This window comes from Chiloscyllium plagiosum, unplaced genomic scaffold (assembly GCF_037043375.1).
Source record: "Chiloscyllium plagiosum isolate Xiang-an unplaced genomic scaffold, Cpla_swu_hap1 HiC_scaffold_3, whole genome shotgun sequence".
NCBI lineage: Eukaryota > Metazoa > Chordata > Chondrichthyes > Orectolobiformes > Hemiscylliidae > Chiloscyllium > Chiloscyllium plagiosum.
The window spans coordinates 6283372-6310555 of record NW_028270141.1 but is presented as its reverse complement, the minus strand read 5'-3'; the positions used below and the strand labels follow the sequence as shown (position 1 = coordinate 6310555).

At 41.7% G+C, this 27184-nt stretch overlaps 1 protein-coding gene across 2 annotated transcripts in view; it reads right to left on the bottom strand.

Annotated features, from left to right (window-relative positions):
• Window positions 1-11990: 11990 nt before the first annotated feature.
• LOC122540569 (cytosolic 5'-nucleotidase 1A-like) overlaps window positions 11991-27184 on the bottom strand; it is a 91981-nt gene continuing 76787 nt past the window's right edge. Inside the window, exon 6 of one of the 2 annotated variants that reach the window (XM_087975833.1) lies at window positions 11991-13161. In XM_087975833.1, coding sequence (XP_087831959.1) covers window positions 12859-13161 — 303 coding nt within the window. In that variant the 3' untranslated portion in view covers window positions 11991-12858. Of the gene's footprint in view, window positions 13162-24452; window positions 24822-27184 lie in introns of those variants that run through there. The other variant, XM_043676444.2, reaches the window with a different exon arrangement.

Below are 27184 nucleotides of genomic sequence, written 5' to 3'. Positions count from 1 at the left end.
TCTGCTCACAGTACTCCAAGTGAGTTCTAACTAGGTTGTGTAGAACTGCAGCATAACTTCTACCTCCTTGTACTCCAGATATCTCTAGATATGAAGAGCAGCATTCAATTAACTTTATTGATTATTTTCTGAACCTCTTTGTATCTGAACTCTCAATTCACTTTAGATATCCACTGTATTTAACTTCATACCATCTAGAAAACTTCATACCATCTATCCTTTTTTCTTATCTAAAATGGATAACCTTATACTTGTTTACATTTCACTCCAGCTGTCACAATTTTGCTCATTCACTTGGTCTAACACTATCCCTTTGTAACTTTAGTGTGGAGGTGCCGGTGTTGGACTGGGGCGGACATGGTCAGCTTCGCGAGGTGACATAGGAGAGAAGCACACAGACACAGAATGTAAAGGCAGAGACATCATAGAATATAGAACGTTACAGGTGCTTCCACTCTTGATGTTGCGCCGACCTGTGGAACCAATCTGAAGCCCATCTAACCTACACTATTCCATTCTCATCCATATGCCTATCCAAAGACCATTTAAATGCCCTTAAAGTGGCGAGTCTACTACTGTTGCGGGCAGTGTGTTCCACACCCCTACTACTCTCTGAGTAAAGAAACCACGTCTGACATCTGTCCTATAACTATCACCCTTCAATTTAAAGCTATGTCCCCTCGTGCTAGCCATTACCATCTGAGGAGAAAGGCTCTCACTGTCCACCCGATCTAACCCTCTAATTATCTTATATGTCTCAATTAAGTCACCTCTCAACCTTCTTCTCTTGAATGAAAACAGCCTCAAGTCCCTCGGCCTTTCCCTGTAAGACCTTCCCTTCATATCAGACAACACCCTAGTAAATCTCCTCTGAACCCTTTCCAAAGCTCCCACATCCTTCCTATAATGCGGTGACCAGAACTGTACGCAATACTCCAAGATCAATGGGCTGTGAGATCAGAAGATCATACAAATGGTTTGACTGAAGTGTTGATAGGCTGAATAATAGGTCTCTGCAGGTGATCGAGAGCGTCAGATGGTGTGAGTAAAATATGAATAGCAGCATAACAAGCAAAGGGATGACCTATAATCCGATAAAATGAGGCAGAGAGATAATTACAAATCATTAAAAATAAGGTGGTCCCGGAGACAAACCAAATGACTAGAATAACACGATAGGTATAAGAGTCCTATGCCGAGGTTCTAACCAAAGTAATAAGTAATTCAAAACTGTACAAACTAATTAAGGTAGAAAGATCATAACAATTCATCAAGGTGATGGTGTCAAAGCCGGACACTAAGGAAGGTTTTGCAGATACAGAACAGTAAGGTGGGGCCACATATAGCGTGACATGAACCCAAGATCACTGTTGAGGTTGTCTTCATGGGTATGGAAGATGGCTGTCAGTTGCTGCTCGGCGATCCTGCATTGCTGTGTATCTTGAAGACTGCCTTGGAGGACTCTTACCCAAAGGTTGAATGTCCATGACCATTAACGTGTCGGGGCGGTAGGGGACAGTGTTGTGTGGCAGGACTCGGCTGCTGAAGACCTTTTGTTCTCTGGGAATTTAATGAGAGGCCTGTTCTCTCCTATACCGCAGTGAACACATCGACAATGGTTTTAGGCTTGACCTTTGAGTGTGTGCATACACAGGGGTCCCCTGCATCCTGCAGCTCAATGACAGAAATTGGGGGATTCTTGGTTCTGGCCTGGAGGAGCCCAGGTGTGAACAGTTTCAGGTTCATTCTGTAGATTCACTCCACTGTGGCAGGGAGTGAGGACAGTGACCATGTATTTGTGCGTGTGTGAAATACCTCTTAGTAATATAGTTTCTATGACGTCCCTTGAAATAAGTTTTGAGAAAATGGGATTCAAAGCAAGAAATCAAACTGACAGAAATGAATCCATCCTAGACCAAAATGGACACTAGATGGAGACTGTGACTAATTTATAAAGTATATTTTGAGTTTCCGCTTTTAGTTTTACATTCAGCAGATAAGCATACAATCCCTACAGTGTGGAATCAGCCATTCAGCCCAACAAGTCCACACCAACTCTCTGAAGGGCATCCCATCCAGACCCACCCCTCTGCCCTGTAAACCTGCATTTCCCATGGCTAACTCACCCAGCCTGCACACCCCTGAACACTAGGGGCAACTTAACATGGCCAATCCACCTAACATGTACTTGGACTGTGGGAGGAAACAGAACACCTGGAGGAAACCCATGCAGACAAGGGGAGAATGTCCACACAGACAGTTGGCTGAGGCTGGTATTGAACCCAAGTTCCTGGCGCTGTGAGGCAGCAGTGCTAACCACTGAGCCACCGTACTGTCAGTTCTGCTGGATGCCCATATTGACAAGTGTAAAGTAAAACATTGAGCTCCATATTTTCACAGTGCACTTACTTACATCATTATTGAATTAAGTTATTTACAAGGGACTTTTGGGTGGAAATTTCCGAGCTCCTGAACAATGTGGGTAATGGCGAGAAGGTTGAAAAAAATCAGGTGAGAAATAACAATAGAAATTCTTGATGTTGATATTTCAGAGTTTCAGCAGCATGATGAGGCTTGCTTGAGACTGGTAACTGAACTATTTGCATTTACTAACATCTCATTATTACCTTATCTCACTTCATGTGTTTGTAAGTAGTTATTTTTCCAGGCAGCAGAGAGCAATTGGACTGCACCCAGTCCCGACAGAAAATATAAAGCCGTTACCAGACTGAGAGCTCACACACTTCGGATGCTCATGGTATCTTGGTGTTGCTTTGATTTGTTTTTTCCACTTTCCCACTTCACCCAGAACATACAGGCTCACAAAACGTCTGTCTTGCTTTGACCTTTAGTGCAGGCACAAAGTCTGGTAGCTGTTTACTCCCATGAGCAATCCAGGGAGTGGACATAGTCATAGAGACGTACAGCACAGAAACAGACACTTCAGTCCAACTCTTCCATGCCGACCAGATATCCTAAATTAATCTCATCCCATTTGCCAGCCCTTGGCCCAGATCCCTCTAAACCCTTCTTATTCATATACCCATCCAGATGTCTTTTAAATGTAATTGTACCAGCCACCACCACTTCCTCTGGCAGCTCATTCCATACACACACCACCCTCTGCGTGAAAAAATTGCCTCTTATGTCTCTTTTAAATATTTCCCATCTCCCCTTTACACCAATGTCCTCTAGTTCTGGACTCCCCTATCCTGGGAAAAAAGACTTTGTCTATTCACCCTATTCATCCATCACCCTATAATTTATAAATCTCTATAAGGTCACCCCTCAGCCTCTGATGATCCAGGGAAAACAGCCCCAGCCTGTTCAACCTGTCCCTATAGCTCAAACCCACCAAATGTGGTAACGTCCTTGCAAATCTATTCTGAACCCTTTCAAGTTTCATAACATCGCTCCTATAGCAGGAACACCAGAATTGAGTGCAGTATTCCAGAAATGACCTAACCAATATCCCGTACAGCTGCAACATAACCTCCCAACTCAGTCAGTAAAGGAAACCAATGTCTAGGGCCAAAAAAGAGAAAATGCTGGAAAATCTCAGCAGGTCTGGCAGCATCTATAAGGAGAGAAAAAAGCTGATATTTCGAGTCTAACTGACCCCTTGTCAAAGCTCTTTTTTTCTTTTTGGGGAGAAGGGTAGCAGAGGGGGAAGAGGAGAGGAAAAAAATGATGAGAGAGTGGGGAGTGAGAGAAAGAGAGGCAATCAAGAAATAAGAGGTACAGAACAGTGAAAAAAAAATATTAAAACAATAAATAAAATAAAATAAAATTACGGAGCAGAATGAAAACAGAGGGGTCAAGATGGGATAATCATCTGAAGTTGGGAGCAACGAATGCAATAGACCAAATTGAAAGAGGTACAAGTGAAACGCTGCTTAATCTGAAATGAGTGTCTGGGGCCTTGGGTGGTGAGCATGGAAGAGGTAAAGGGGCAGATGTTGCACCTTCTGCGATTGCATGGGAAGGTGCCGTGTGCGATGGGAGAGGTGTTAGGTGTGATGGGAAGGTGCCGTGTGTGATGGGAGAGTTGCCGTGTGTGATGGGAGAGGTGTTAGGTGTGATGGGAAGGTGCCGTGTGTGATGGGAGAGGTGTTAGGTGTGATGGGAAGGTGCCGTTTGTGATGGGAGAGGTGTTAGGTGCGATGGGAGAGGTGCCGTGTGTGATGGGAGAGATGTTAGGTGTGATGGGAAGGTGCTGTGTGTGATGGGAAGGTGCCTTGTGTGATGGGAGAGGTGTTAGGTGTGATGGGAAGGTGCCATGTGTGATGGGAGAGGTGTTAGGTGCGATGGGAGAGGTGCCGTGTGTGATGGGAGAGGTGTTAGGTGTGATGGGAAGGTGCCGTGTGCGATGGGAGAGGTGTTAGGTGCGATGGGAGAGGTGCCGTGTGTGATGGGAGAGATGTTAGGTGTGATGGGAAGGTGCTGTTTGTGATGGGAGAGGTGTTAGGTGTGATGGAAAGGTGCTGTGTGTGATGGGAAGGTGCCGTTTGTGATGGGAGAGGCGTTAGGTGTGATGGGAAGGTGCTGTTTGTGATGGAGAGGTGTTAGGTGTGATGGGAAGGTGCCGTTTGTGATGGGAAGGTGCCGTGTGTGATGGGAGAGGTGTTAGGTGTGATGGGAAGGTGCCATGTGTGATGGGAGAGGTGTTAGGTGTGATGGAGGAGTGGACTAGGTTGTTCTAGAGGGAACGATCTCTGAGGAATGCAGACGGGGGAGGGAATGGAAGATGTGTTTAGTGGTGGCATCGTGTTGGCGTTGGCGAAAATAGCAGAGACTATTCTTTGCATGTGAAGGCTGGTGGGGTGAAAGGTGAGAACAAGAGGGACCCTATCCTTGTTCTGGGAGGGGGTGGAGGGGGTGAGGGTCATGGTGTGGGAGATGGACCGCACACTGCTGAGAGCCCTGTCAACAACTCTAGGTGGGAAGCCAATGTTGGAGAAGAAGGAGCACATATTAAGAGCACCACTTTGGAAAGTGGCCTCATCGGAACAAATGCGGCAGAGGTGAAGGAGCTGAGAGAAAGGGATAGAGTCCTTACAGGACGTAGGGTGAGAAGAGCTGTAGTCCAGATAGCTGTGGGATTCAGTGGGCTTGTAATGGATATTAGTGGATATTGTCGGAAATGGAGACAGAAAGGTCAAGGAAAGGAAGGCAAGTGTCAGAGATGGACCAGGTGAAGGTGATGGAGGGATGGAAACTGGAAGCGAAGTTTATGAATTTTTCCAGGTCAGGACGAGAGCATGAAGCCGCACCGAAATAGTCATCGATGTACCAATAAAGCAGTTGTGGGAGGGAACCCGGGTGCACCTGGAACAAGAAATTTTCCACATATCCCATGAAAAGGCAGGCATAGCTAGGACCCATGTGGGTACCCATTGCCACACCTTTGATTTGGAGAAAATGGGATGAGTTGAAGGAGAAGTTGTTGAGAGAGAGAACAAGTTCAGCCAGGAGGAGGAGAATGGTGGTGTTCGGGCCTCTTTTCGAGAAAGAAGCAAACAGCTTTCGAGCAGTCACGGTGTGGAATGGAGGTGTAAAGAGATTGCACATCCATGGTGAATAGAAGGTGGTTAGGGCCTGCGAATTGAAAGCTGTCAGTGTGTCGCAGGGCATTAGAGGAATCCCAGATGTAGGTGGGGAGGGAGTGAACCAGAGGAGTAAGGATGGAGTCAAGGTAGGAAGAAATAAGTTCAGTGGGGCAGGAGCATGCTGACACAATGGGCCTGCCGGGACAGTCCTTCTTGTGGATTTTGGGGAGTAAGTAGAAACGGGCTGTCCAGGGTTGGGAGACTATGAGGTTGGAAGCTATGGGGGGGAGGCATCTGGAGGAAATGAGGTCAGTCACGGTGTTGGTGACAATGGCTTGATGCTCAGTGGTGTGGTCATGCTCCAGGGGGAGGTAGGAGGAGGAATCTGAGAGTTGGCGCCCAGCCTCTGCGAGGTAGAGGTCAGTACGCCAAACGACAACAGCACCCCCTTTGTCAGCAGGTTTGATGACAAGGTTGGGGTTGGACCTAAGGGAGCGAAGGGCAGAAAGTTCGGATGGAGAGAGGTTGGAATGGGTAAGAGGGACAGGGAAATGAAGGCAGCCAATGTCCCGTCGACAATTGTCAATGAAGAGATCAAGGGCAGGAAATTGTCCTGGCGGGGGGGTGTCCAATTAGAGGTGGAATGTTGGAGGGATGTGAAAGGATCTGTGGAGCAGGGGGAGGATTCTTGCCCAAAGAAGTGAGCACGAAGGTGAAGGCGACGGAAGAAGAACTCAGCATCATGTCGAGCCCGGAATTCATTGAGGTGGGGACGTTGGGGGGGGGGCAACAGCCTAGTGGTATTACCACTGGTCTATTAATCCAATGACCTGGGTTCGAATCCCACCAGACCAGATGGTGAAATTTGAATTCAATAAAAGTCTGAAATTAAGAGTCTAACGATGATTGAGAATGCATTGTCACTTGTCAGGAGAAAACCCAAACATGTCCCTGAGGGATGGAAACTGCCATCCTTACCTGGTCTGGCCTACATGTGACTCCAGAGCCAGAGCAATGTGGCTGACTCTCAACTGCCCCCTGGGCAAATAGGAATGGACAATAAATCCTCCCCTCGGCAGTATGCCCTCATCCCGTGAATGAATTTTAAAAAAATGGGGCTGAGGAAGATTTTTTTTCTCTCAAAATGTGGAATTCATGAGCACACGATGGGTAATTAAATATATTCAAGGCTGAGATAGATTTTTAACCAATAAGGAAATCAGGAGTTATGGGATGGGAAAGTGGCATTGAAGATTATGAGATCAGTCACGATCTTATTGAATGGCAAAACAGACTCGGATGGATAACGTCTGCTCCTGCATCTTATGGTCTATGGTTAGGTCGCAGTCACCAAAGCATTGTATCAATTTCCCTAGATTGATCATCTCCTTCTCAGTTCTTAACTCACTGGGACTGTGAAGTCCGATTCTGGGCCTGTACTATTTTGGACTGTTCCACAACTGTTTAAAGATGCTGCCAGGGGCAGAAAGACACTTGGAAGACCCATTACGATGAGTACCTCTGCCATGGGTATGCCAGCTAGTGTGAGATTGGCACTGGGGATACCTGGTGTATTCTGCATGATGTGAGTAATGTAAAAGGGCATGACAAAGCCAGAAGGAAATCCTCCCTGAACCTCAACAAAGTTTGATGTGCTGTCAAAATTTGGGAAGGTTTAACTGAATATTTTTTATCTTTGAAAGGAAACGATCCAATCAGGAATTAGAAAAAAAACATTACATTTGTTTTTGTCTTTTTTTGTGATTGAAAAAAGTGTAAAATGGAACAAGTGAATAAAACATTGACTTTGATTTTTGACAAAAACTGAAAGAAGGTGAATGTGTCTAAGAAATCTTCAAAAAATAAGTGACACTTTACTGTCCATCCCTACTTGTTCTCAAAGATATTGGTGGGAATTTTTTCCTTGCACTGTTAAAGTCTTTGATGATTCCTCAGTACTTCAAGAGGTAATTAGGAACCTTAAACAGTTAGAAATTCCCTTCAGGATTGCATCTGGGCTCCTAATGAGGAGCTCAATTAAAGTGGGAGCTAGGGCATTCACCAGCTATATGTTGGATGCAGCTTGGATTGAAGAAAGTTATTATGAGTCCCTGTTTCCTTCAAGGGGCATATATCTAGAGTTTTTACAGCTGTTTCCCAGTGAATAAAACTGCCATCAAATTGGGACACCTGGAAAACAGTGTTCAATGAGTTGACAAGAAGGGAAATCCTCTAGGTATTGTCTCCTTGCCAATATTTACATGTGGCAGGTCAGAGAAGGAGCAGCCAGTAGCAGTCCTAGTGGGAACAGAATGAACATCTTTCCTGGTCAGAGCAGTGAGTCCTTCACAGATGGTCAAACGCTGCTGCAATTCAACACGATTGTTTTGTTGGGAAAGTGAAATCCATGTATTGTTCATCACTCCTCTGATGGTTTTAAACACGGTAGAAAAATTAACATAAATGGAGAGTTCACGCATTAGTCAATTTTGGGGCCTTTGTATTATTATTAAGAACTCCATTTGAGTCCCAATCAATTAACAACTGAGTGTTGTCTTTCACGTAAGCTGAATTTTGGCTCAATAACAGAAATATTCAAATGATTATTAAAATATGATGGGGGGGGAGTTTGTGCCAAAGCAATAAATTTAATGCCACAGGTAACAAAGACTGACAACAAAAATACAGCTATTAAAACACTTTAACGTGGTTTCTAAACCAAGAAGCCTTACCTGTGTCCAGATAGGCAGCTCATTCTACCATTTTATTTCTCCAAATTCATTTCCATGGGCATCATCATTCTTTAATTGGCATCGTTTAGTGGCTGAAACCTGCAGCCTGTCTAAGGCCAGGAGGGGAGCAACAACAATGAAAAATAAGGGGAAACACAGGCAGAAAAGGGGACACTAAAAGGAAAACGAAGCAAAGCCAGCAAAAAAAAATCAAACAAGCACTGCACTCAAGATCATGTGGATGGTCAAACGCAATTTGTGCACTTTCATGGGAGATCTGTCTCCCACTAACCTCTTACATGACCCAATGAACCACAGGGAGGAGAAAGTGAGGACTGCAGATGCTGGAGATCAGAGTTGAGAGTGTGGTGCTGGAAAACACAGCAAGTTAGGCAGCATCCGAGGAACAGGAGAATTGAACCACAGCCCTATCACTTGGCCATCAGCACTTCCTAGCACTCAGAAGTCATACCCGGCATAGAGATTGATATGACAGGTCGGTGCAACATCGAGGGCCGAAGGGCCTTTACTGTGCTGTAATATTCTATGTAGAGATATTCTGCCTTGCCCTTGCAGATATACCAATGATGCCCACTTCATATATCTCACTGCTTGAATGGACTCTCAGCCATTTGGTTGGAGTTGGCAATGGCCCAATCACATTGCCAAAAAACTGACAATCCGCCATCTTAGTTGCAGCGCAAGCGTACAATAGAACAGGAACAAAGCAGAGCTGAATCTGTGGGGAACAAGGACATCTGAAACCTGCGGAGAAGATGGTGGTTCACATGATGGGATGAGTGGTAACAGGCACACAGCAACACTAGGGACATTGAGGGTCTGATGTCTCCCTGTTTTGTGTCCCTCCTGTACCCCCAGCTCACTACCATTCTACAATCTGGTATTGACGTGCAGGCTGCATATGGTGCAACCGTGGATTTCTTGCTTTCCACCCTAACTTGTGTTCCCTCACTCCAACATTCCTCCTTTTGATTTGCTGCTTTCAAACACCCACCAACATCAGCCACTGATCAACCACTGGTCTCAGCAACTGATCTGCTACTCCCAGCCACTCACTCTGACACTGGCTCAGACATAGCCTGAAGCTAGACAATCAGGATGTGGTGAATCAGAGACAGGTCATCAAATCCTCTGGCCTCCAGGTGAGGATGTCACTGCCAAATCCAGCGACACATCGCAATGTATTAAACAAAAAACACTCAGAGTATTAACCGATATTTAGCAATAGCAAATATCAATGTAACTCACTTTACCTGCAAAGTGAATGTTTGAACATTTCTATTAGAGTTGCGGTGGATCCCTGTTGCAGCTAAACACAAGTTCTGCCGGACAAGTAAATACACTGAATCTTGTGAGGCTCTGCTTTTGGAATGCACGTCACATCAATCAGAATGGCTGTTTGGCTTTGTGATCTTACCACCTGGGAGGCCTCTGGTGTATGTACAGCCAACATGGTTGAGGCATCATCCCAATATTGGGGAGGGGGGAGGGGCACATGGTCTGAAGGTGCTTCGCAACCCAATGTCCAGTTCATGTTGGCTCCAACAATCACCTCACAGCGCCAGGGACTCTGGTTCAATTCCAGCCTCGGTAACTGTGTGGAGCTTACACATTGTCTTGCACGGGTTTCCTCCAGGTGCTCTGGTTTCCTCCCATTGTCCAATGATATGCAGGTTAGGTGGATTGGCTATGCTAAATTGTCCATAGTGTTCAGGGGTGTGTGTGTTAGGTGCATTAGTCAGGGATAAATGTAGAGTAATAGGGTAGGGGAATGGGTCTGGGTGGGTTTTTCTTCGGAGGGTTGGTGTGGACTTGTTGGGCTGAATGGCCTGTTTCTACACTGTAGGGATGGTATGAATGCAATGGATTTACATTTTGCATCCTATGTGTTTCATAACTAACCATAAACTTTATTCTCACTTTGTGGGAAACTACAAAACGAATAAACCCTCACAATATGCAACCTCTGTATCCAATGTTGCATGTTCCTCCAGTAAAGCATTGGACAAAGTATCCTACACCATATTGAAATGGTTGTTCATTAACTTTAGAAACAAGATTAAATGTAGGATATGAGAAATTGCAGACCCTGTTCCATTATCTAAGGGAACTGCTGCTCAATTTTAGCCTGTCACTCAGTCCCATGATCCTAATCATTGGTCACCTCATATTATGCCTACAGTATGGAGGTGGCCCATTGGCCCATCCAGTCCACACTGATCTCCAAACAGCATCCCACTCAGACCCCAACTCCATCCCTATAACCCTGCATCTCCCATAGCTGATCCACTAGGCCTGCACATCCCTGATCACTGTGGATAAGTTAGCAATGCCAATCCACCTAAACTGCACATCACTGGACTGTGGGAAGAAACAGGAGGAAACACACACAGACACAGGGAGAAGGTGCAAACTCCACACAGACAATCATCCAAGGCTGGAATCAAACTAAGGCCCCTGGCACTGTGAGGCAGCAGTGCTAACCACGGAGCCACCATGCCGCCTATGTGGAGGAAGGTGGATGATCTTGTAAGAATGCACTTAGCACAGGTCCAGGTATGAGCAGACAAGGGGTTATTCAACCTGGTGGCTTGCCTTTTACAAGAAAGGTGAATATTATGTACACAGGAATGGCTGAGGTCTTTCACTACCAGTGCACATCAGATTGATTTGAATGCATCATCATATCATGGAATATAGTTTTTGATTTGTTAAGTTTCCTTTAAGGGTTAGCTTTATTTCAACAATTCACTCACCTGTGCCCCTTCAAGAATGGGCTACTCATGACTCTTTTCATTAGTCAAAACATCCAACAATTCAAATAAATTAACAAGCAAGATGGGAGTTATGTTACTGCATCCACGTTAAAGGTTTAGGCAATATTTCACAAACGTAGGTACAAATAAATAACTTAGTAACTGTCTCGGAAATAACCTCAATCTCTTTAGCAAACCCCCTCCAACATTCTCAAATATAAGTTCTTAACTCATTGGCCTAGTGGTTCTTCCTAATTGTCCCTCATCTTCACTTTGTGCCATTCCTCATCAAACAGCCCCGACTGTAGTCATAATAGTAGAGGCTTCCTATTGCTCTATTATTATAGCACTCGTGACAATCTCAGTTCTATTGGCATCAGCTCCTGGCTTAAACTGTAGTCAACAACCATACATGCTATTTAAATGTGCAATGACATTCAGCTTTCAGTTTATGAGCTGAGTTGATCTGTTGGTATCAGCCTTGCTACCCCTGCACCTGCATCGGAAACATCGGTTGTGATCCAGTGACCAAAAAAAATGTACAATTTCTGGAGTTGGATCCATGAATCCCAAAGATTTTAGCACATGGAAATGTGCCCCTGATAGGTGTCATCCTCGTAATGGAAACGGTGACATGTTTATTTTCTTTGAAGGGGAGGGCATGTCAATTTTTAAATCATTTTAGAGTGGAATAGAAGTAATTTAACATGAAATTGTAAGAAGGCATTAAAACCAGAAAGTTTCACTATCATTAATCCATTATTAACCTGACTACTAGCTTTCCTTGTTATAATGATTAATGAGCTTCAAGATTATTAACAAAATATTTGACAAAATAGTATCAGTTAAAACTTTATTGCAATAATCTCTTGCCTTGTTTCCTCATCCTGAATATAGAATTACTTCAGGTAGGTTCGTTTATGCTTATAAACTTCATCAATATTACAAATTCAAAAGAAAAAATACAGGAGTAGACAAGAGATCAGGGTAACACAGGTTTACACACTTCACATCACCTAAAACACCTCCCTTTTAAAATCTTCATAAGGCAATTCATGGAAAAGAAAACAGGTGCAATTCTACAGCAGTCATTACTTGTGCAGATTATTTAATAACCAATAAACTCCATTCAAACAAAATGCAGTGACAAAACACTGTTTTAAATTGCCACTCAGAAGGTTAACAAAAAGTAAAATAAAATCAGTTCACACTGATGATGGAGGAGACATATTGGTCTCTTATTGGCTCTCCATTTTGAAGTGTACAATATCAATAAGATCAGTGTGTCTCATTTACCAGTTTAACTGTTTTCTTTCCTTCCGGGTGTAGAAGCTATTTTTCAGATCTTGATCATGGATGAATACTGGCCAGAACGCGAGCAGAACTCAGTGTAATTTGAAAAATGCTATAGAATTAGGCAGGCTCTGGCTCAGTTATAACATCTCATCTAAATGACTGCACCCCCAACATTGCAAGGTGAAGCTTAATGCACAACGTTTGGAAGGTGGTTTTAACCAAGAGCCTTTTGACTGCTACCAACTCAGCTAATGTTTTGGATTTGGTGCACAAATAATTGCAAATAAAATCATAAGAACAACACATATCAACGTTAACACTTAAATGATATACAGGATGAACAAATAATGTTTTCTGTCACAATTTCTTATCACAGGATACCATCTGCAGCTATTTACAATAATAAATAGAGTTCTGACGTTGTCAGTAGAATTCTTTTAATTATGATTTTGACATAGATATTGCACTGTTTCACAAAGGCCAGTATCTACAATGCAGATAAAGTTAAACTTCAGTACAACTTGAGGTACTTTGAATGGAGAAACCATTTGAGCTGAGCTGACTGTCAAAGAAAATATGAGGCAATATGATGTCTAAGACTGCTTTTTTCGGTGAACCGGCAAGATAGAGAGTTTCGTCGATCTCCAGGCCATAGTCGCTAATTTTCTTTAAAACTCTTCCTACAGACTTTATGGGTTTTCTTCCTGTGATTAAGTATGTGCGGATAGGACATTCCAAGTGTTGATTTTTGGCAAAGAACTTTCTCTGGACTTTTCCCAGTAACTCTATAAATCCTTTGATATGGTTCTGTTTGTGAAATAGGCAAATTACAACTTCAGAGATAGTTGTTCTGTAATAATGTACACAATTAACATTCCATATTCTTTTATTTTAGCTAACTAATGCCAATAGAAACTTCAAAACAAAAAGCAGGCGATGAATAGCAAAAGTCTTTTCCCTAGGGTAGGAGAATCCAAAACGAGGGGGCATATTTTTAAGGTAAGAAGAGAGATTTAAAAGTGATGTGAGGGTGATCCTTTTTACACAGAGAGTACTTCATACGTGGAATGAACTTCCAGAGAAAGTAATAGATGCAGGTACAGTTACAACATTTTAAAAAAAAAGTTTGGATAATTACATGAGTAAGAAATGTTTGGAGGGATATAGGCCAAACGCAGGCAGGTAGGACTAGTTTAGTTTGGAAACATGGTCGGCATGGAGTGGTTGGACCGAAGGGTCTGTTTCCATGCTGAATGACTCTATAATTTCAATCCCTATAACCACAGTTATGCTAAAATCAAAGCCCTACAGGACACACAAAGCTTTATTTAAACTTTTACTAGACTCAGCTGTAAATCACAATTCAAGAATCTAAAAGTGTAATTTGCATTTATTCATGCCTGAGAGAAAATTAAAGGCCATATAAATTGAGCTCAAAGTTCAGATAGCATTTGAAAACAACTCTTGCGTTAAGACCACAAGGTTATAGAAATAATTTGTTGATTTTGTGCTTGCAGTGGGGAAGCCTTCTCTGCCAGAGTAAGATATCTGAATTTCCAGCACAGCCCTGTACATATTTTACCACCATCATCTTAAGTGGTTGGAGAGTCATATGTACTGTAGAGGCAATATTTCATTATCTGGGCTCAGCAGGTGATACACCTCACCAAGAATTAGAAAATTATCCCTGCAGAGTCATTGAAGCCATGACGACATCCACTGGGTCTTCTGCTGTGAGCATACAGCATTTTTGAATTACTTTTGAAGCATTCTTCCATGCTTAAAGCTGGAATGTCCCATTGCCTTGAGAGTAATTTTTGCATTATAGTTTTTGATTAGACTGTCAATAAAGAAAATTATTCATAAAGGATCAAAATGTTAGTATGCATAAATTATTCAATTAAAATACAAAAGCAATTTGAAAGCTCTTGATTCAGTAGGAACTATGGATATGGATTTAAGCAGGGAAAAAAAGAATAAAAAGACAAATTAAATTTCTAAGTCTTGCCTTAGTTATGTGATGAGTTGTGAGGTCAAATTACTGTTCATTTTCCAGTGTTTTTGCACCTGAGTGTGTTGAGAAAGGAGCTGTATTTTCTCTGCAATATCCTTTCAATTATTGCTCAGATTGCTTATTTACCATTTAAAGATAGCTGCTCTCTCATAAAATTGGTTAGCACTGCTTCCTCACAGTGGCAGGGACCTGGGTTCGATGCTACCATTGGGAGTTTGCACATTCTCTTCATGTTTGCATGGTTTCCTCCCATTGTCAAAAGATGTGCAGGTTGTCCAAAGATTGGCCATGCTGAATTATCCACCGTGTCCAGGGGTGTACAGGCTAGGTGGATTAGCCGTAGCAAATGTGGGATTACAGGGATAGAGTTGGGAGGTGGATCTGTATGGGATGCTCTTCGGACGGTCAGTGGATACTGGATGGACAGAATTGCCTGAGTCCACGCTGTAGGGATTCTATGAAAATGACATAACCCTGACACACTGTGATAGCATCATTTTATCAAGAGGAAATGTGTTTACAGAATAAGCAATAAAATCTTTGTTGGTATAAGGTTCAAACGATGATCCTTCACATTCAGGTCTAACTATGGGTTGTGCTGTTATAGAGTCATAGAGATGTACAGTCCGAAAACAGACCCTTCAGTCCAACTCGTCCACACCAACCAGATATCCTAAATGAATCTAGTCCCACTTTCCAGCATTTGGCCCATATTCCTCTAAACCCATTCTATTCATATATCCATCCAGATGCCTTTTACATATTGTAATTGTACCAGCCTCCACCACTTCCTCTGGCAGCTCATTCCACACACGCACCACCCTCTGTGTGAAAAAGTTGCCCCTTTGGCCCCTTTTAAATCTTTCCCCTCTCTCCTTAAACCTATGCCCTTGAGTTTTGGACTCCCCGACCATGCAAAGGGATTTCTCCTCTGAATGTTTGGAGGCTAAATTGCTGAGGTTTTTAAAGGGGAGTCAGATAGATTTTTGTCATATGATGTTTATGAGGAGCTGTTTTATCCTATACACAAAATATACAACAGAATAAAACTCTTAAGCTGTTGACTAGCCAGCTTAACAACCATGTTGGGGTAGATTCCAGAATCTACAATTTAAGAAGGAGACATAAAACAGTAAAACAAAAGTCGGTGAGGCTTCAAACAGATCAAGTTATACTTAACTGTCTGCAAGAACACTTTGAAAATGCAATGGAAAGAGCACATAAGGACAATTCAGTAGAAATTAGATCCTTACATTTTCTGAAGATAAGACACCATAGACTATGTTAATGATTTAGATGAGGGAACTAAATGTAGTATCTCAACATTTGCAGCTGACACAAAGCTGGGTGGGAGGAGGATGCAGAGGTGTTGCAGGTGATTTGGACAGGCTGGCTGAGCGGACAACTGCATTGCAGATATAATTTAATGTGGATAAAGTTGAGGTAATCCACTTTGGTAGCAAAAAATAGGAAAGCTGTTTATTATTTGAATGGCTGTAAATTGAGAGAGGAGAATGTTCAACGTGACCTGGGTGTCCTTATGCATGAGACGCTGAAACTAAGTGTGAAGGTGCAGCAGGCAGTAACGAAGACGAACTGTATGCTGAGGGTTCGAGTACAGGAACAAGAATGTCTTGTTGTAATTATGTAATTAATTTTAACTCTTGTTTATTAAATGCTCAGTTTTAATGTTTTTTCTTTGGGGTTGAGTGGAGGGGTTGGGTGGGGGCAGTGGAATTTCCACTTTTGACAGCCTATGATCAACTCGAGGCCGTCAGCTCCCCCAGTCACAGAGGCAACAAAACAGGCACATGGGAAAGGATCATTGCTGAAATAGCTCAATGCAGCAGGCCATGATACCTGCTCCTGAGAGTCTTCAATCATTAGTGAATGGTTTCTTCTGTCAAAGCATCACCTATATGGGACCACACAGCAGCCAGGAGGTTGCATGTAAATGGCTCACAAGTTGACCGCTGAGTGTTCCAACGCACTGACTATTGTAATGAACGCACTGCATACACCAAACAAAAGGAAAAATGGGTCATTGCTTCCACCCACTCAATATTTCCATTCAGCACAAGCATAATTTCAGCAAACTGCCTTCTCTCATATTTCCAAGAAATGAATGAAAATTATTCAGTGTGAGTATCTGCAATATACAAGACCCAACTAATCTCTATGTATTCCAAGAAAAAATATATTTTCTTGCTTACCACATCATTGGCATTTTGCAATCTTTTGGAAGTTACTTTAGAACTTTCCCTTAGGAAAACAAATGAACACAATTCACATTCAGATGATTCTTAATTCCTTAATAGATTGCATTCACAGCCGGTCATCTGAGCTCTGATAATTCTGGGCCACTTAACCATTTCCCAGTGTTCACTGCTTTTTGTCAGCTGTCAAAGTGCAAAGTTCTGCATTTCCCTCCCTAAACTGTTCCACTTTTCTACTTAAGGCACTGTTAGGAAGCAAGCTCTTTCATCACGTTTGTACCCACCTGTCCTAATACTTCCTTGTGTGGTTTGGTGTCAAATTTAGTTCAATAATACTCTTGTGAAGCTTTCATGACACTTTTCTCTGGCACCCAATAAATACAAGGTTGGACTATGCAGCTAATAAACCCGATCTAGTTGTATAGGAAATCTGTAGACATTTTCTTGAAAAAAAAGTTGATAGCCGATTATTAATGACACCATTACATCAAAAAGGATGAGGCTTCAACTCTTTCCTATGATTCCATAGAATCATGCAGTACACAAGAGGCCTTTTGGCTCAAGGAGTCTGTGCTGGCAAAGTTACAATACTACCCAAACTAATCCCACTTTCCCGCACTTGGCTTATAGCCTTGAATGTTATGACATTCAAGTGCTCATCCAAGTACATTCCAGACCCCCCACCACACTCTGGATGAAGATAGTTTTCCTCACATTCCCTTTAAACCTCCTCCCATTCAGTTTAATATTATGCGCTTTTGTTACTGACCCTTCAAATAAGGAGTACAGCTGCCCTCTATTCAGCCTGTTCCTGCCCCTCATAATCGTATACACCTCAATCAAATTGCCACCGCCCCTTAACCTTCTCTTTTCCAAAGAAAGCACACCAAACTTATCCAGCCTCACTTCGTCGCTGAAATGCTCCATTCTAGGCAATGCTCTGGGAATTTTCTCTGCACCCCCTCCAGTGCAATCACATCCTTCCTTTAGTGTGGTGATCAGAACTACACTCCAGTTGTGGCCTAACAGAAGTCCTGCACTGCTCCACCATAACCTCCTACTCTTATAATCTCTGCCTTGACTGATAAATTCAAAGGTCCCATGTGTCTCCTGAACTGCCCAATGAACCTGTCCAGGGACCTGTGGATAGTACCCGAAGATCTCACTGTTCCTTTGAGCTTCTTAGTGTCCTGCCATTCACTGAGTACCCCTTTGTCTTTTTACAACTTCCAAACCTCATATTTATCAGGATTACATTTCATCCGCTACCGATCTGCCCATCTGACAAATCCTATGATATCCTCCTCAACCCTAATACCTTCCTCCTCACTGTCAACCTCCGAATCGCATGTTAATTGTATTCCACTAAATTACTTTGCAACTTTACCAATAGGGAGATCATACATATCTTTTAAATTAAATGCTTGCTATTGGTTCTTGACAATTATAAATGTTTCGCACATTTGATAGATCTGGACAAGAAATGAAAGAGTGCCAAACCGCTAAACTGTGAAATTATCAGGAATTACCTGGATTTTTTTTGGTCTACAAATGTTGTCTGCAATCATTGGAATAGGATTTCTAAAGCCTGTACCAAATTCACTAGCCAGTGGTAACATAGTCACCTCCCTACACTACAATATTGATTTTCAAAAACACGAGACGGATAATATAGGTACACAATTCTTTATCCGAAATTCTGAAACCCTGAAAATCTCTGAAATCTGAAATGTTTATCGTGTAGTGTGGAGGGTTAATTTGATGTGTGAACAGGTGGCCCAACTCCATATGCCCTGGACCCATGTGACTCAGATGTGACATGAGGGCGGGGTCAGCACTGGCAGACGTCAAAAGTGTCTCAGCGCTTGCACTATTCACACATTTGTCTGCTGTTAGGTAATTATTTTATTTCACTGTGAAAGTATCGTTTATTCCAAAATCTGAAAAATTCCAAATTCCGAAAAACAACTGGCCCCAAGGATTTCGGATAAAGGATTATGTATCTGTATTAGCATTCAATTAAACTCTTGCTCAAATTTAGTCTTCAACAAACGTTCTATTTTGCTATCTATCTCTTGCCATTTGTAGGATCTTCCCCTGTACAAATGGCTGCCACATTTAGCTACATTATAACAATGTACATTTCAAATTACTGCATTGGCTGTGAAGTACTTTGAGACACTAACGTCCCAAAAAACACCATATAAATGCAAGTTTTCCTTTCTTAAACAATCAGAAACAACACAAATGACAGCTTATTTGAAGCAGGCAGTTGGTTCAGCTGCTGGGGTTGGTACAGATCTATCAGGGTAATTGCATTGTATCTTGCCAGATAAGACATGTGTGGGAGTTTTAGGATTTTAGATAGAACAAAGTGATATAGACTTAGGAAAGGAAAGGAGCTGATATTCCTCCCTGACAGTGTGTCTGCCTCAGATCAGACAGGGACAAGTTTTGATTGGTTGTTCAAATAACTGCACAGAGGCTAGTAGCACACACCAAATCACCTTTTATTTACAAGTGTACAGTCCATGTGCTCTGACCACCCAGTTTGGAGCCAATCCCTAGATTGGGAAAATTCTAAATCCCCTGTTTCTTTTTTTCCCCACACTACCGCCTAACTGGGGGATTGCTAAATCCCCTGTTTCTGTCAGCCAGGGCTCCCTGATTGGCCCAGGTCAACAACCCCAATCAAGGATCTTATTGTCAATGAGAACCACCTAGCTCTGGCTCCAGGTGTGAATAACACATAAAACTTCACTCAGATCATAGCATAAAACACCTTAGTTGTTCATTAAAAAGTAACTGAGGAATGGGACTCACTTTACCTCATTAAGGATGTCAAGGATTGTGTTTTTGCCATCCATAAAAACAGGGTGAGTGCTCTGATTGCTTTGACCTGGAAGGAGTTTGTGACATTTCAGCAAGGTTAGGCAGATATCAGAAGCTAATCTTCCCAGAAAACCTCCAAGGAAGGAAGGTGGTACTTTATGAATGTTTTCTCTGAAAGAGTCACAATGTCAATGTTTATATCAAACTACGAGAAAGCAATTCCAGATTGCCAGAGCAGTGAAGCATAATACATAAAACGCTATCTCAAACATAAACACAAAGTCAATTTTAAGCAGTTAAAATGCTTGCAGAGGGAAAGAGAACAGTGATAGAAATAAGTGTCAAACAGTTGGACTTTTGAGAGTCCTCACCAGTTGATCTGAAAGTTGGGAGCACATAAAATCCAGCAGGTGATCTACTTGCTGACGATACACCTGTTGGGAATTTTAAGGGATGGGGGAGGAAGGCATTGATCTCCCACCTGACCTTGGGCCAATTGAGACCCTGAAAGAGTCTGTTATATACTTTTTCCTGCTGCCCCTGGTATTGTACTGATGGCAGATAGAGGCTCCATCGCATGAAGGAACCCAGTAGCTTTAGCTGCATGGGCTGGTGCTGGACAAGGGGCAGAGGGGAATTTCCATTATGAGCTCGCTGGGTTCATGGAGGCACTCCTCACAAAGTTCATACCCATTGTCAGCCCTTCCATTGACTTCTTAAACCTGATCCTGGATGTGGCTGGGCTCCTCAGTCTGGTAGAATTTCCTGCACCACCAGCAGTGACTAGCGGCTCCCAGTGGCAGCGGTGGGAACAAAGAGCTGCCGGATCATCGGATCAGACAACCGTCCACTAAAATGGGACTTTCCCCTGCGTCAGGCCCTGAAAGTAATTAATGCTGTTAAATTAGTGCAGACAGACATTGGAATCATGAATGGGCTTGCAAACATGTTGGCCAAAGCACAGCAGGTACTGCAGATAGAATCTCCCAAAGTCAAATTTGATTTCCAAAATCGAGGTAAAGCCCAGCCTAATTTGAACAAATGTGGTCATAAAAGAACATGGAGTCATCACCTTTGGGTCAGCAAAGTTATACGCATTCATTGCCTAAACCCAGAATTGAACCAGTGATCTTTAGATCATCAGTCTAGCACTCAGATATTTTGTAGTGTCTAGACATATGGTCGCTGGATCAGGGACTTTTCAGTTATTAAACTGTCAAGAACAGAAACTAGACATGGTCTGAGGGCCTCAGTTTGGGCGGCAACCTTCCATCTTTGAGAACTTTGAGTGAAGCCAGATCAGATCATCTTCTATTAATGGCTGAACAAGTTGTCTTTGGAAAGACAACATTTGCCTCTAGTCCACCCTGAAGTTTTCCTCTTCAGGTGGTGTGGATGACTCTGTTGTCCATCTGAGGGTGTCTGCTTTGCAGCTTCTGAAACCACATCTTTGCGCTCGCAAATTCCAGCCCACAGTTGGTGCTGTCATTTGCAGAGGTCATGATCACCCCTGGACAACTCTGCAGTTCCTAGTGTGACAAGCTGCCTGCCTCTCCCCCGGCAGTATGTCACTGAACAGTCTGTCTGAAAAAGTAATGAGAGTCTGCCAGAGAATGATAGCCTGTCAGTCAGTATTGAAATCAGTGAATAGGTACTAATGCGATGGACACAGACTGGCAGCTGACAAGGAAGTGTAAAATGAAAGAGTTCTAGGAAATCCAGCTAAGAGCCGAAAAGATACATCCTGTCCAAATGCATGAGATGCACGAGTCTCCTTTCGTGCAAAGTGATTTTGCAAGTTATAGTTGTTCCTGAGCTCCAAAGCAGAGCTGTGAAGGACTGAAGAGGGGACAAGTTGATCTGAGAGCAGGCACAGTGATTGGTGAGGCTGCTGGTTTGCTGATACTGAGGGGTTGAGGATGTTAGTATGCGTGCAGGAACATTAAACTGAAGAGAGAGTTGAATGAAGGCTCAGACAAGCATTCAGCAAACTGCAGTCACTGGGTACCTGCTCTGATGTACACCCCAGGAATAGTTTTGTGGGGAGGAGAGCAGGACTGAGGGCTTTAATAAGATTAAAACACATGGAAATAAGGTAGTCACCACTCAATAGCAAATTCTGAAGTCACCACTTAAGGCTTAAAGGGAGAATTGCAAACTTAATTTCTCGACGTTGGTATTCTGATATTTTCATTTTCCCCAATTTTCCCACTTTCTCACCACTGCACATGTCACACCATGAGGCTTTGTGGTGGTAATTGGTTGCTGGGGGTGGGATTTTTGTCCACTGTTTCAAACATTCCAATCTTATTAATCTAATAATTTTAATAAGAGAATGGCAGCAATTCAGTTCCCAGTCTAATTTTCTTTGTATTCTTTGTGTTTTATATCTATGATTATTGTGTTACAAAGTACAATTCAAATGTAATTAAATTAGCATGCCTTACTTTTTATCCTAGAGAGTTGGAAATAGAAATTTCAAACATACATTCCAGAATAAACTCAGCAGGTCTGGCAGCATCAACAGGAAGAAAGCAGAGTTAAGGTTTTGAGTTCAGTGACCTTTCATCAGAATTGGTTCGAAAGAAGAATCACTAAACTTGAAACGTTAATTCTGTTTTTTTTCCTTCCACAGATACTTCCAGACCTGATGAGTTTCTCCAGTAATTTCTGATTTTGTTTCAGATCGCTAGCATCCACAGTTCTTGGTTTCATTTTGTTCCTGAATAAATTGCTGTTAAAAATCTCTCTGACCTTTGACTGATGCTCTTGAATTAGTTACTCATTATTTGTAACTCTAAAAGGCAGGTTGTCCTGATTTTGTGCCTTACTGATAACAGCAAAGAAATGTTTCCACTTGTTTGACAGACAGCTTCATTGCAGGCTAACAATTATTTTGTTCTTGTGCAATGTTCAGGATAGCAAAAGATAGGGGTAGTTTACATTTGGTTAGTTCATAAGCAATTCTAATACTAATTCACTTTGATATGCACAAAGTCATATTAAGAAAAGATGTTTTGTTCAAATGTTTACTTATTCTTGTTCACTCTGTAAATACAGATTTTACATACTTTGCAGAAGCTCTTTGTTTTCAGTTTTTTAATGCATTTAAACATTTTGTTTGTGAATTCCATCTGGAAAGCATTACTTGGAATGAAGGTTTGAGATCTTAAGGCTCATTCAACTCAAATTATTTCGGACATGTTGAATGCTCTCCCCCAAAATAAACCCTGTGCCATCACTGAGTATGTCGTCACTGACTGGCTGATATGTTTGCTGTGGCAAATTTCAAACTGATAGTCAACATATTTTGTAGGAACTTGCCCAAGCCTAGTGTGATGTGCAAACAGACCAAATTTATGGTAAAAATCTTATTTACACAGTGCATCATTTTTTGCATGCTTATGAAAGTAACTACATAATTCGTGAAAGGAGCTCTATATTTGGAAATAATGTGCCTTATAATTCAAATGAGATGTTGTATGTTAGAAGATAACATAATTTGATTTAACAGCATACAGCACTAGAATAAACCTTGCTCTTCCTTCCAGACACATTCAAACTCATAAAAGTATATAAAAAATAAGCATTGATATTTGAGAAACTGCCTAATTTAAGAAAAATAAATACATAAAATTGACAATTACATAAAGGAGTTTAATATCACAGCCTTAGATTAAACAGACAGATTGATCTTTACAATTTGTAAGAGAATTTGTTTTTCAAACGTTTCAGAAAAAATGGCTTAACTAACATCTGGATCTCATAAACACGTTGAAAATAAGACTCTTCCAAGCTTTAAGAATAGCTATCCAAAAGATGAGAAATGCAAACGTACTGATTAAAAAAAAATGATGTGGAGGTGCCAGTGTTGGACTGGGGTGGACAAAGTTAAAAATCACACAGCACCAAGTTATAGTCCAACAGGTTTATTTGGAAGTACAAGCTTTTAGAGTGGAAGTGGTGGAGTCTGGTACAATTGCAACATTTAAGAGGCATCTGGATGGCTATATGAATAGGAAAGGTTTGGAGGGATATGGGCCGGGTGCTGGCAGGAGGGACTAGATTGGGTTGGGATATCTGGTCGGCATGGACGGGTTGGACCAAAGGGTCTGTTTCCATGCTGTACACCTCTATGACTCTAGTGCACGCACACACACACATATAAGTCTATGGGGTGAATTTGCATTTGCAGAATTGTATTTGCAGATACATTCTATTTTGTTCAAAAAGCACACAATTTGTAGGCAGTCAATAGTTTTTATAATCCATGTGACATTTTATAAATTCCTACTTTGGAAATAGAACTAGTCTGACTCAATATTGGAATAGGAGGAAGTGAAGACTGCAGATGCTGGAGATCAGAGCTGAAAATGTGTTGCTGGAAAAGCGCAGCAGGTCAGGCAGCATCCAAGGAACAGGAGAATCGACGTTTCGGGGATTTCTGAAAAAGGGCTCATGCCCGAAACATCGATTCTCCTGCTCCTTGGATGCTGCCAGACCTGCTGCGCTTTTCCAGTGACACATTTTCAGCTCAATATTGGAATACACAAAGACTGCAACCTCACACCTTTAATGTATTGTCTGAGCTGTGATATCACTTTTTTATAAAACCTGCAGTTATCTTGGGAATGCGACTTGAAAGAAGTTCTTGGATCTACGTGTTAATGATTCGAAACCTGCAACCCATTCTAAAAGATGAAAGATTTAACAACAATTCAAGTTTGTTCAATATATCGACACGATGATCTTTCGCTATAAATTCTATGTCCTATGATCCTGCTCCACTAGCTAACTGATGAAGGAGTAGTGATCTGAAAGCTAGTGCTTCCAAATTAACCTGTTGGGCTCTAGTCTGGTGTCATGCGATTTTTAACTAAATACATATAGTAAGGATAATTCTTATTAAATTTGACATCATCCTGAGCAAATACTTGCTTCTTGCTGATAATTTCTTCTGAAGGATATCACTTTATCCAGATATAATTCACAATAAAACACACAACTTTGGAATATTTCGGTAACGTAACTTTAATTTCCCTTGTAGTGTACAGTTCGTACTCTGAAAAACTGCAACATGACTTTTGCAAGGACCATGGCATCCTTTAATGTGCTTTGCACTGTGCAATGGCTGCAGCATTTGTTGACTGGAACATGTTGTCATCAAAGTAAATATGAGGGCCTATTTTGTTTAGAAGTTCTACTGCTGACAAGCCAGAAAGGATGAATGCCTCATCAACATCCAGCCCCCAGGAACGAATCATCTTCAAAGCTTTTAATCCAACAGCTGAACCGCCTTTTTTTACGATCAAGTATACTCGGATTGGGCAATTCAAACGTTCATTTTTGGCATAAAACTTTTTCTGGAGTCTTCCGAGTGATTCCAGAAATCCTACGAGGACGCCCTATTTGTGAAACAGGTGAATGATAACTTCAGAAACAGTTTGCGTGCAACATTTTCCAAAATCTGATCATACATTTAAGTGTTGTTAACGTTATACACTGGAATTTTCGATAATCAACCACAAGGCCTATTGATCTTTTAGTTCATATTTTTGTGTTAGGATCACCCTTTCAAATGAATCAAAATCACACATCATTTCCCCGGTCATAATTCTCAAAAGGATTCTTCAAGGCTTTTTTGTATGCCAATACAAACTGGCTTTCAATAGGAGTGTACAAAGGTCTCCAACTATCTCATCACAAAATATTTCCTTTTCCTTTTAGGCTATTACAGAATACTTCCACTCATGAACTTCTGATGGGGAATGGAAGCTGATTATGGAAAACCACCAGACTTTAAAAGGCTTTTAGATCCCTACTACATTGTAGAACCAACTCCTATGTTAATGTATCAACATCAATGATGTGGCATATATTTTCTTGCTGGAAAGCTCAGAATATTACCTGGCATTTACAGCAAAAGAAACGTTGGATTTTAACTCACCATATTTACATTTATTTTAAGTATTATATGTTTGCTATAGCCATTGACTTTTTCAAATGACACACCTTCAAGCTTTGAAAATATTACATAAATACAAATCTTTCATAAAATCATTTGTAGCACAAGAGTATTCTAAAACTGGCCTTTCAAAGACACAAAGAGGCTAGGGGTCCAGGGCATTTCTAAGATGCCAATTGTAGGATGCCAACGGACATGTGGAATTATGACAAGACTCAGGGATGTCAGTTTCCACTTGTAGTCCAACCCTCTGGGAAACTGAGCAAAGGCTCGATGAAGGGAAGAGGTAAGACTTCTGCTTGTCCTAAACGCAATCCCAGCAGAGAGAGGGGAATCTCTTTGTTTCTGAAATCAGCACTGTGCAGTTTCATTGGTGCAGCCAAAGTTGAGTCCATCTGTACAGCCAGGTCGACATTCTCCATCAATTTGTTGGCAGAATGAGATAAAACTTGTCCTTCACTTGACAGAATTGACAATGTACAGACATACACCCATTAGTCAGGAGCTTTCCAATATCACTGTTCATGATCTCCATCCAACTCTGCCTTCCAATTCATTCTCAAATGTGCCTACTCTGTCACACTGCTATCAGTGGAGTGGTGCTCTGAAATCTTGATCTTGTCTTTTAAATACTGCATTATTTTATAAATCTGATTAAATCAAGTAAAGCAACTAAATATAATCAACTGAAACAACCTCACATTTATCTAAATTATTCACTGTGATTCACCATCTATATTTTACAAATACTTTTCAACAATCCTTTTTCAATATTGCTGAAGAGAGATAAAGTTAAAAATCACACAACACCAGGTTATAGTCCAACAGGTTTAATTGGAAGCACACTAGCTTTCGGAGCGACGCTTCATCACCTGATGAAGGAGCGTTGCTCCGAAAGCTAGTGTGCTTCCAATTAAACCTGTTGGACTATAACCTGGTGTTGTGTGATTTTTAACTTTGTACACCCCAGTCCAACACCGGCATCTCCAAATCATGAAGAGAGATATGTTGTCAAAGTTTTCATTTTGCATTCATTAAAACAATTAATACACACATGCTAAATTTTAAATGATTGCAACAATTTCTGCCGTAAGAGGAAAAGGGTGCCTATTATTTGGCAAGCCAACTCTTGGTTAGTTGGTTAGGCATTACCACAGAGAAAGCAATGGGAAAATATAGGCTCCCAGGGTCCCTGAGCAATTCAAGAGAAGGCACAACGCTGGAACATATTCCTTTCTTTCATAGAAAACAAGTCCCACTTATCGATGTAGTTTGTTTCTTGTGAGCGTAAAAATAAAACATTACAACATCAACTTATTATCTTAAATTGGTTATTATGTAACTAGGAGGGAGAAAGTGAGGTCTGCAGATGCTGGAGATCAGAGATGGAAATGTGTTGCTGGAAAAGCGCAGCAGGTCAGGCAGCATCTAGGGAACAGGAAGGGCTAATGCCCGAAACGTCGATTCTCCTGTTCCCTAGATGCTGCCTGACCTGCTGCGCTTTTCCAGCAACACATTTCCATCTATTATGTAACTATTCAAACATTCAAGAACGTTCAATACATACTTTGTTTGTTTGGGATTTGAAGCATGGGCATTTTGAGAACAATGTGCACTCAGTCAATTTTCAACAACTAAAGGAACAATTTTTTGATTCAATCAGCCAATTGCTGGATGTATGGTTCATGTACTTGACATCACACCGGCACTGAAAGCCATACATGATGTTGCAAAATGTTTGCCATTAGATGTGATTCATTCAATTAGGCAGCACACACTGAACATTCTGAATGCATCAGTGGC